Below are 12008 nucleotides of genomic sequence, written 5' to 3'. Positions count from 1 at the left end.
TAAACGGTATCCGTATCTTATTATCGGGCTAGGTCTGTCTTGGGCCTTTATTAGGTCATTCTGTATTAGGTCTTAGAGAGTATTATATAAACTCTCTAAGCCTCTACCTAGATTATGCTTATCATACCGTCTGAATTTGTAATCAAAACTCCTCACATATCAATAAAACTCTCTCCCTTCTGCCCTGTGGACGTAGCTAACACACCGTTAGTGAACCACGTAAATCTGTGCGTTTGTCTCTTTATTGTTTTTATCAGTTCTTTCTTGCTTCTGTTATAACATGTATCATGATGTTGTCATGTTTGACACAATGTACCGCACCAATAGGTACAATCTTATTTGTGGTGCGTTTGTCGATATAAATAACCACTGGTCCAATGTCATGTTTGGGTGTGCTTTTCTATCGGACGAGCAAGAAGAATCATTCCAATGGTTGTTCAATGTGTTTAATGAAGCTATGGGTGAGGATGTTCGTCCTGTCTCCATTTTCACTGACCAAGACAAAGCAATTACAAATGCAGTTGAAGCGGTATGTTTTGTGTATTACTGTTAAGTTTCGCACATGTTGGGTTAATTATTCAATCTGTCATCACTTAACCTATGTTTACCTTCTTATTCGAATGGCAAAATTAATCCAAAATATGATAACATATTATACTGATGAATTGTTGAGTTAAATTTTAAGATGTCATCATATGAAGAACTTAAGTAATTATTTGAATTAAATATGTAGCTATAAACATATGACCTCTATATGCTAACATTGTCTTCTGTCCCGAGCAGATGATAAGGCTAAAGTCGTATCACCTATATTAAATAAATCATATTCTCAACTAACTAGTAGCTAGCAGTAAGAAAGGGTCGAATCCACAGGGAGGCGAGTTAATTATTCTATTTGCTAATATTTAAGTCCGTCTTAAGGTAACAATTTCTTGAAGGTTGTTTGTTTGGTTTGCTAAAACTAATTGCGATGTAAATAAAGACAAATTCAATAATATTAAAGAATCTAGGGATCGGGTTCACTAGGTAGTCATCCAAGGGTGAGATTTAATTCATTGATTGAGCAATTTATATTGTTGAAAGTCATACGATCGGTTTAGATCTAAGCTTAATATGCAACCGCTATTATTAAGTCAGTCTAATTCAATTATTGTGGCATATACTAGTCTAAACCCGGTCGGTGAAAATCCTCATTTGCAAGACTAATTAACCAATTTTGGTCAGTAATTAATTAGATGTAAGACAATAATTGAACAACAATCAAGAGCAATTTAACAATCAATTCATTAATTAACCCTTTTCTAACAACCTAGATCCCCTTTCACCCTAGATTATGAAATTAGCTACGCATACTAACGGTAATAACAACAATAATAATTGTAGAAGACATAATTAGAAGCATAAAAGTTGAACAATAAATGAATGATTTATAATAGAAAAAAAGATTAACAATAATACCGTAATAGAGGAATGCTTAGATCCGAAAGTAAGAATAGTAAACTAAACTAAGAGTTTTTAGAGAGAATTTATTGTAAAGTAGCGTAACTTTTTTTTTTTGGTGAAATGTGAGAGGTATATATATATATATATATAAAATAAGGAGTTTAAGCAATACAAACGAACAAAACCAGTTACATTAGGCCAATATCCTTAAGCCAATCTAGCTCTAGGATAGTAAATTTTTGTCTGCCTTTACCATGGATTCTCATCTTCATCTCTTCAACAATGTTTGATGCAACCTGTTGTGGCCTTAGGAGAACACCCTCATTCCTGCATTTGTTTCTATGATGCCAAATGTGATATACAGTTCCCACAATCAGTCCTGCTCGTACTCCCCTCTGCATCTTAGTACCCATATCCTGCATACACCAGTCCAGTGCATTGCAGACTGGTAGCATTAACCCAGTTTCTTGTTGCAATTGCTGGACTACCCTGGTACTGTAATCACATCCAAAAAACAAATGATCCAAGTCTTCTGATGCCTGTCCACATAGCCAGCAACTATCATCAATATCCACCCAATACCTGATCAGTTTAACTTTAGTTTTGAAAGCTCCATGAGCAAGGAGCCAACCCATGATCTGATGTTTAGGGATCACCCATTCATTCCATATCACCCCTTCCCAACTCACCTTAGGACGGGTCCCCATAAGCCATTGATAACAACTAGCTGTAGTGAAACCAACAGATATGCCATGCTCCATTGTTATAAGCGGCGAGCCAGTGTCCCGCTTAACCCCGCAAATTCTCCTCCAAACCCAACTTGTATTAGCACTAGGTTGATATTGCCACCAGTTCACCCCTTTCAGATGATTGTGTTTAACCCATTTGACCCAAATGGTGTCTTTATCCTCAGCTATTCAGTTGACCAGTTTGCCTATCAAGGCCTTATTCATTAGTTCCAGCTTTTTGATCCCTAATCCACCCTCTTCTTTTGGCTTGCAAACAGTTTCCCATGCCACCAGAGGAACCCTATGGTATTCAGTACTGTTGTCCCATAGGAAATTTATGCAGACAGCCTCCACCTTTGCAATTATTCCTTTTGGCAATACAAACAAAGAAGCCCAGTAGGAGTGTAGAGTAGTCAACACAGCTTTTACTAACACAAGTCTCCCAGCATAGGAGAATTTTTTGGCCCCATAACCATGAATTCTACTACAGATCTTCTCAACTAGACACTCACAATCTTGTTTTTGCAATCTGGTAGTTTGAATAGGCATACCAAGGTATTTGAAAGGAAGCTTACCCTCTACAAAACCAGATACACTCAGGATATCTTGCTTTAACTGATCAGGCACCCCTCTGAAATATGCATTGGATTTAGCAGCACTTATCTTTAGTCCAGTTGCTTTAGAAAAAGTAGAGTAAGACTCAAGAAGCAAGATAATGGACTTGGCATCCCCATGACAAAAGAGTAGCACATCATCTCGCAAACATCAAGTTAGCCAAAATTGTGCTTGCTTGCACATAGGGTGAAATCTGAACTCATACTTAGCAGCAGCATACTTGATAGTTCTTGTAAGATATTCCATGCAAAGAGTGAAAACAAGAGGGGAGAGGGGGTCCCCCTGCCTTAGACCTCTCTTGCCATGGAAATATCCAAACATTTCCCCATTGAGAGATAAGGAAAAGGATGCTGTAGTAATACATTGCATCAACATTTCCTGGAACTCCTCTGGAAATCTCAGTTCTTCAAGCAATTTTGCAACAAAAGACCACTCCACAGTGTCATATGCTTTTTGGAGATCAATAACTTAGGGTGCGAATTGGGTACATTTATCAGTAGCGTAACTAGGTAGAAATAAGACGTAACTAGGTAGAAATAAGACGTAAAAAGTGTACTTAATCGAGACTGAGTGTACTCGATCGAGTACATTTATCAGTTGATCGAGTCTGCTTGGGCTTGATCGAGGACTCATCCTGTTTTAGCTCTTTTCTTCATGTTGTCTTCTTAATATCTCTTCCTTTATTCTTCTAGATTCCCGCGCCATGCTCCATGTATTCCTTCATGCCCACTCCGTGGTGCTCATTTTATTCCTTTGCTCTATAAATGTATCATTCCTGCATTAAACACCGAATAGCGGAAGTATCGACATTCTAGCATAAAAGGCATGTAATTAATATAAACTAGCACGAAAACCGTATCAAAAGTAACTAAGGGGAGGCATAAATATGTATATAGTTATGACTCATCAAACTCCCTCAAACCATCTCTTTGCTTGTCCTCAAGCAAAGCATCACACAGCACAAAAGGCAATCATACAGATGACGAATAAACAACTCAGAGCTAATGTTGATGCACATACAAACCCCAAGCTATCCACATCTGTAACAAAGCAATAACCAAGGTGTACCAATAAAACAAATTCAAAGGCACGGGTAATATAAAACGCAGATAAAGTCTCAAGTCACCGTACTATGACAAATGCCCAAATACCTTTTGATCTTGCAAGACAAATTAGTCGGATTCTCGCGGATTCACTCATGCACTCATAAGTATGGGTGATTTATATGTGAAGATAGAAAAAAGTAGAAGCACTCACTCAACTTATGAAACATGCATGCAATCTAATGTGATAGAAATTTCTCCAATTAATATGCATTCAATATATAGATAAAAGTACATGTATCAAAGACAATATGGTGGCAAATGGGTTACAAGGACAGAAATGGTTTGTACCAATGGCACGTTATAGATATGTGGAGCTAAGACGGTAGTCACAGCGCTAAACCAAAATCGAAACCAAATCTATGATGACAGATACAAATAAACCCAACTTAGAGAAATAATCTTGACTTTACAACACATGAGAGCTTATGAAGTACTCTCCAAATATGCATTAGACTCTAGTAACCAACCTTCTATTCCCTTAACAAATGGCAATGAAGCATATATTTTTCTTTTCTTTTTCTTTTTCTTTTTTTTCTTTCACTTTTTCGAAATCTTTTTTTTTTCCTCTTTTTTTTCTTTTCTTTTGCTTCATATTTTTTTCTTCTTTTTCCAACATAAGGGATACAACACAATTGCTAAATAGTTCTACTACACCCACAATTAACAATAATTGTCCCAACCCAACCATAGTAGCAAAATAGACATGATAAACAAGCAACTGCGACTGTCCCGATAAGGTAGGCAAATTCTAGGATTGTAGCTATTAAAATAGGATATGAAATGGCTACAAGGGTTCAAGCGGGCTAACAAAACAAGGTAATGTATGGCTTATTTAAACGGTAAGAACCGCCTTTCCTCATGTACTTAATCATATGAAAGCGCAAAAAGTTAAGAAACTAATGTCACACTTATGCAGTTTGATTTTACACATTCCACAAGAAGAACCACGCTCTTTAGCCTAATTGACAAATGAGACCAGTTTATTAATGTTCTTGGCCTAGGAAGCTCTATAAACCTCAGAAATTTAAGTAGTTTACAAACATAGTTTTATCAAATCTAATTAGCATAAGGCATGTCAAATACGGTCAAGACTCGAGTTATGAGCTTTGTTTTCATAAATAACGGGTCAAAACAATGTACATGGACAACTAAACTGGGATTCAAATGTAAAAAAAATGCAGTTTAACGTCATTGTTATTTAATTCAAGAAGACTCGACCTAAAATAAAGGAAAAACATGTTTTTTGGAGGTTTTTTTTTTTATTTTTATGGCCTTTTGATTTAAATGCACACAACATAAATAAATCACACAACATAATTAAAGACTCCTCCCCCAAACCTAAATGTCACAGTGTCCTCATTGTGACGCCTACAGCATAACAATCACATAAAAATTTCCAGCAACCTAAAGGACACATCTAACAAAAGGAATGGAAAAGAAATAGAGATAATACAATAAAAGTAGATACAAGGGAAGAGAATAGAGGATAAGAGCGTAGGAGTTCCCCCAAACCAATTGCAAAAATAGAGGAGAAAGACCAACCGCGCAATCCCGTACAAGCCAGCTACGAATTAAACCCAAAAAGTAAGGGTACTCGATTGAGCCCAGCTGCACTCGATCGAGTACTTATCCAACGGACCGTTTCCTGTATTTAAAAACATACGCCATGCATGGCATAATCAATACAACTTAAAGCACGCAATAGTAAATTAAAAATTAGCACATGTGCTACACACAGACATAAGTAGCACCAATAAATAGTCCAAGCAAAGAAAATAAACAATGAATAAAGTTCCGGCGCATCAAACTCAAAGTCTAATATAAAATATAAGCAAGGTTGCTAAGTGCTCTTCAAGTCATCATCTTTGGGGAAGAGATGGGGCACTTCATCCATCATAGGAGCTTCCTCAAAAACTTTGAGACGCTCCTCTCTAAAATCTCTGCCTCCAAGGCATCCAGCTCAGCTTCTATGTCAACATCGTCATCAACGTTGTAAACCGGCTCAGGATGAGGCTCATATCCATAAATCAATTTCTCTATCTCATCCACTTCCTTGCTCCATGGTCCTGACGCAGCAACAGGGGCATCGGAATGATTCCTGTCAAAACACAAAGTAAAGGAATCATGAGTAGGTGAATCAATAACATTAAGCATATAACATGAAGCTACTGAATGGGACGCTTTAAAGCGTTATCAAGAACAAATTTAATAGTATCATACCAACCCTTAGTGTCAAACTACCATCCCTAACATCTATGAGTGCTCCCTTAGTGTGAAGGAACGGTCTACCAAGAATGATAGGTACTTGTGAGTCTTCAGCCATATCCATAACAATGAAATCAACTGGAATAAAATACTTCCCTACTCTAACTAGCACATACTCTAAGACACCTAATAGCCTCTTTAAAGATCTGTCATCCATTTGTAAGGTCATATTAGTAACACGGAGTTGACCCATATTTAACTTTTTGCATATAGAATACGGCATGACACTAACACTAGCCCCTAAATCGTAAAGGGCTTTATCTATAGTTGTACTACCAATATGACAAGGAATAGAAAAACTCCCTGGATCCTTTAGCTTTGGTGGTGAGTTAGCTTGCAATGCGGCTGCGCACTCTTGAGTGAATGCCACCGTCTCAACTTCATCAAAAGACCGCTTCTTTGACAAGATCTCTTTCAAAAATTTAGCATACGCCGGCAGTTGAGTGACCAATTCAGTAAATGGTACATTTACTTGAAGATTTTTCACTACCTCCAGGAACCTCCCGAACTGTTTTTCAAGCTTAGACTTTTGCAATATTTGTGGAAAAGGTAGTCGAATTTTAATTGGCTCGGTTTCTTTTGCTTTGGTAGTCGTTTTAGAAGCACCGTCGTCAGTTACAGGGTGTACTCGATCGAGTCCAGTGGTTACTCGATCGAGGATCCTATTTTCTTCCAATGCCGTAGCTGAAACACGAGAAAAATCATGCTCTGGGGGGGGGGGTGTACTCGATCGAGCCTGCTTGTACTCGATCGAGTACACACGGATTTTATCATTTTTTTTGCCTTTTTTCTTATCTCGTGTTTGATCCTTACTTAATTCTTTCTTGTCATCACTCAACTCAAGATTACCCATCCCTTAGGATGCATGTAAGGGACCTCATCTTCATCAATGGGCTCATCCGGACTTTAATAAGAAGTACCGCTCCTCAGTGAAATAGCATTAACTTGTTCATGTGCTTGTTTACCCTGAGGAGGAAGATTACCGGGCTATTTTGAAGGATTTTGAGCCGCCATTTGAGCAACTTGAGTGTCTAGCATCTTGTTATGAGCGATAAGTTCAGAAATTTGAGCCGTTTGCTTTTGTTGAATCATCAAAGTCTGCTACAATAAAGCTTTCATCTCGGCCATGTTATTATTTGGAGCATGAGGAGGAGGTTGCATCTATTGAAAACCTCCTTGATTTTGCTGATCAAAGTTCCCTTGTGGTTGATTACCACGATTTTGGGGAATAATATAAGCATTCTGTTGTGGGCCTTGAGCAAAAACATTCTATCTCCTTTCAGGGAAGAAGTTAGAATAAGGAGTACCTTGCTAGAAAGACTGAAAACCATGTACCTGTTCAATTGTACTCATACACTTGGCCGCAGTATGGCCATCAATTCCACATCTCTCACAAGACACTTCTTGTTGAACCATATGAACCGTTTCTTGCTTATTACTCAAAGAATGGGTAGTCTTTAATTCAGCTATTTGAGCCGTTAAGGCCTCCAGCTGTGCCGCAACAATACTATCTAAGCCACCTCCTCTCTTACTACCTCTGGGGTTACCATACTCAGCAGTGTAGGTAGCTATCTGATCAATCAATATCCATCCATTATCATCATTTGTATTGTCCTGGAATCTCCCATTAGCTGAAGAATCTAGTAGAGCCCTATGATCATCATACAACCCGTTGTAAAATTGGTTGCAAAGGAACCACTTTTCGAAGCCATGATGAGAGACTGAATGAACTAATATTTTAAAGCAAAACCATGCTTCATTAAGGTCTTCAGTAGGACCTTGCTTAAAACTCGTAATCTAGCTCCTTAGATTATTTGTCTTCTGTGGAGGGAAATATCTCTTGTAGAATGCAAGAGCTAGAGAATTCCAGTTAGTGATTGCATTGGTCTCCATATCCAAGTCATGTAGCCATTCTGCTGCATCATCTCTTAGAGAGAAAGGGAAAAAAGTCTGCTTGACTTGATCTTAAGTCACCCCAGCGATCAAAGGAATAGAACAGCAATAAGTGACAAATTTCTCCATGTGCTTGGCAGGGTCCTCACCAGCTTTTCCTCCAAATAAATTTCGCTCTACCAAGCTTATGTAAGACAATTTGATCTCAAAGGTCCCTTTAGCAGTGGTAGGGAGCTTAAAGCCTTTAGGAATAAAATCAATGGTGGGTTCGGAATGACTTGCCAAGGTCGGGATCTTTAATGTTGTAGAAATAACGGGTGCAGAAACTAATGTGTCCTCTTTAAAGGACGAATCTTCTACGAAAGTAAACCGCTCGTAGTCAAGTGTACTCAAGTCTTCCACTTGACTTATCTCTATTTGAAATTTTCGTCTATAGCAAAAAGTCTTCTTTGGCTCGGGATCAAAAGGTACAATCTCCGACCTGTCAGACCTGGGCATACACGAAAACAACATGAAAAATATCAAACTGTCTCAAGGAACTGATGCTCCCTGAGACAAAAAGACAAAAATAAACAAAAACAAACAAAAAAATCGTTGCCTCCCCGGCAACGGCACCAAATTTTATAAGGCTAAAGTCGTATCACCTATATCAAAATAAATCCTATTCTCAACTAACTAGTAGCTAGCAGTAAGAAAGGGTCGAATCCACAGGGAGGCGAGTTAATATTCTATTTGCTAATATTTAAGTCCGTCTTAAGGTAACAATTTCTTGAAGGTTGTTTGTTTGGTTTGCTAAAACTAATTGCGATGTAAATAAAGACAAATTCAAAAATATTAAAGAGTCTAGGGATCGGGTTCACTAGGTAGTCATCCAAGCGTGAGATTTAATTCATTGATTGAGCAATTTATATTGTTGAAAGTCATACGATCGGTCGATTCAAATACATCTTTTTAGATCTAAACTTAACATGCGATCGCTATTATTAAGTCAGTCTAATTCAATTATTGTGTCCTATACTAGTCTTAACCTAGTCGGTGAAAATCCTAGTTTGCAAGACTAATTAACCAATTCTGATCAGTAATTAATTAATTGGATGTAAGACAACAATTGAACAATAATCAAGAGCAATTTAACCATCAACTCATTAATTAACGCTTTTCTAACAACCTAGATCCCCTTTCACCCTAGATTATGAAATTAGCTACGCATACTAACGGTAATAACAACAATAATAATTGTGGAAGACATATTTAAAAGCATAAAAGATGAACAATAAATGAATGATTAATAATAGAAAAAAACATTAACAATAATACCGTAATAGAGGAATGCTTAGATCCGAAAGTAAGAACAATAAACTAAACTAAGAGTTTTTAGAGAGAATTTATTGTAAAGTAGCGTAACTAGGTAAAAATAAGACGTAAAAATAACTTAGGGTACGAATTGGGTATTTATAGTAAAACATAACTGACTTAAGGAAATTGTGGAAAAACCCTGAAACTAAAGTGTACTCAATCGAGCCTGAGTGTACTCGATCGAGTACATTTTTCAGTTGATCGAGTCTGCTTGGGCTTGATCGAGGACTCATCCTGTTTTAGCTCTTTTCTTCGTGTTGTCTTCTTAACTTCTCTTCCTTTATTCTTCTAGATTCCCGTGTCATGCTCCGTGTATTCCTTCATGCCCACTCCACGGTGCTCATTTCATTCCTTTGCTCTATAAATGTATCATTCCTGCATTAAACACCGAATAAAGGAAGTATCGACATTTTAGCATAAAAGGCATGTAATTAATATAACTAGTACGAAAACCGTATCAAAAGTAACTAAGGGGAGACATAAATATGTATATAATTATGACTCATCAGCAAATATACCCAGAAAGCAGGCATAGGTTATGCCAATGGCATATCCAACAGAACGCCATCTCGCACTTTGGATATTTAAAGCATGATAGGACATTCCAGAATATGTTCAACAAATGCCTTAATGGTTGTTATAATGAAACAGAATTTGGAGCGACATGACTAAAAATGACGACAGAGTATGGTGTTGAAAACCATCCATGGTTCAATAGATTGTACAGCTTACGAACAAAATGGTGCACTGCATTGAATAATCTGTATTTCTCAGCAGGTATTCTATCTTCCCAAGGGAGCAAGAGTATAAATCATGCAATGGGGTTCCAAGCTTAAAAAACAACATTAGTCACTGAATTCTTTGGCATATTTGAAACGACTATGAGAAGGTGGAGAGGAGAGGAGGAGCGGAAAGAATTCAACTCTATAAGAGCGTCCCCTACCTCCGTGTTCTCCTTTGTAGACCTTCTCCAACATGCATCGCAGATATACACTACGGAACTGTTCCGTTTGTTTGAGAAGGAGTTTGGACTTGCAATGGGCACCCGGGCAGCAATTATTACCCATGAAGACTCCACCTTAATCTATATGGTGGACACGGTTGGCAACGAGGGTTCTTCCCATCATGTTATTTATGATTGTGTGAACAACTTGTGCGATTGCACTTGTAGGAAGTACGAAATTATGGGCATCATATGCTACCACATCATACATGTCCTCTACATGTATTCTGTTCCGAAGATCCCAGCTAGTTACATACATAGGAGGTGGACCAAATTTGCCAAAACGGAGGTGTGGAAACGTTTACTACCATCTGACATGCGCCAAAGTGCTGCAAATGAGGCCATTGATTGGCGACGTTCAACACTCACCAATGTCAATAATCTCATAACAAAGAGCCAGAATGTCATGGAGGCAAGGGTAATTATGGAGAAGTTCTTTGATATGGACAATGCTGAAGTACTTTTGATGCTTCAGAAGCTTACCATGGACGCGGAAACAAACACTCAAACAACCGAAGTGTAACACCCCAACTATCCGGCCAAGATAATTGGAGCGTTAACATCTCGGTTTCCCGAGGTAATGTTTCAAAACTCCAATCAAAGAACATTTTATTAATGTAAGGTTTAATGAATTACATAAACGTAAACAAATGGATAAAAGTACAACTCATGACATCTATACTCTCCTAGCCAACTAGACTCGTCTCGTGACTCATCAAGCTCGTCCCGTCTCCCGCGTGCTATCCAAACAACTTGTACTTAACATGCTCCCCATATGATCGGAAATATCATATAAATCGACACAGGCCACCCCAAAAATAGGTGACAATTACACAGACATAACAAACGTCAGTTTCATTAAATAAATAAAGTGTGACACGACTCGAGTGTGTGAGCATACAACATGACTATGATATGAATGAACCACGATCAAACAACCACCACGGTACTGGGACACGCTCAGACATACAGATAACCACAAACAGGTACCGGGACACGCCCAGACGTACCGGGTCCGGAAGCCAACCGGATCTCCTGCCAGACATCGTGTCTCAACCACATGAGTCCCTCCGTAACTCAAGCCATTAATGTGCACATCCCTCTTGGAGTAGGAAGCTCTAAGAGGCGACTTAAGCGCAAGCCGGTCTCCCAACCGTCTTACGTCTCCAAAACAACAACACAAATCCTCAAACATATATAATCACAACCGTCACAATATGAAATGTATGACAACCCATATACACTATGACATGCCAAACATGTCATGGATACCAGTTTCTCAAATATCTCGACAAGTTGAGTCGTCATGACCAAGAACATGCAATATGACTCACTCAATGCAATTAAATGACAAAAGACTCATTTTATAAACAAATACGACAATAAAAATTGAGTAGGATAAACCTACCTCACAGCAAATCCGTATAAGCAATCTGTCACACAAGCTAGGCCCGTCTCGTAAAACCGTCTCACAAAACCCATTTCCTAAAACATTATAATAATACAAATACGTATAAATATACCAATCTAATACGTATATAAATACGTATAGATATACTAATCTATTTATACAAATACGACTAGTTAAACCCGTCTTAT

The 12008-nt window shown here is 38.0% G+C and overlaps 2 protein-coding genes across 2 annotated transcripts; one reads left to right on the top strand and one right to left on the bottom strand.

The window, feature by feature from the left end:
• Nucleotides 1-1631: 1631 nt before the first annotated feature.
• LOC141630826 (uncharacterized) lies at nt 1632-2204 on the bottom strand. The gene has a single exon (XM_074443576.1). The coding sequence runs from the start codon at nt 2202-2204 to the stop codon at nt 1632-1634; it is 573 nt and encodes a 190-aa protein (XP_074299677.1).
• Nucleotides 2205-10080: 7876 nt separating this feature from the next.
• On the top strand, nt 10081-10932 carry LOC141630825 (protein FAR1-RELATED SEQUENCE 7-like). Its single transcript, XM_074443575.1, has 2 exons — nt 10081-10169; nt 10296-10932. Exons 1-2 carry the CDS (start codon nt 10081-10083, stop codon nt 10930-10932), a joined length of 726 nt encoding a protein of 241 aa, XP_074299676.1.
• The last annotated feature ends 1076 nt before the right edge of the window (nt 10933-12008 follow it).

Source organism: Silene latifolia, chromosome Y (genome assembly GCF_048544455.1).
Source record: "Silene latifolia isolate original U9 population chromosome Y, ASM4854445v1, whole genome shotgun sequence".
Classification (NCBI taxonomy): Eukaryota; Viridiplantae; Streptophyta; class Magnoliopsida; order Caryophyllales; family Caryophyllaceae; genus Silene; species Silene latifolia.
This window is presented reverse-complemented; position numbering and strand designations above follow the sequence as displayed.

Excerpts from the sequence above, each read along its gene's own strand:
- LOC141630825 (XM_074443575.1), top strand. The coding sequence starts at position 10,081 with ATGACGACAGAGTATGGTGTTGAAAACCATCCATGGTTCAATAGATTG. Across the intron at positions 10,170-10,295 it reads TGCACTGCATTGAATAATCT|GTGGAGAGGAGAGGAGGAGC; the intron begins GTATTTCTCAGC and ends GACTATGAGAAG.
- LOC141630826 (XM_074443576.1), bottom strand. The coding sequence starts at position 2,204 with ATGGAGCATGGCATATCTGTTGGTTTCACTACAGCTAGTTGTTATCAA.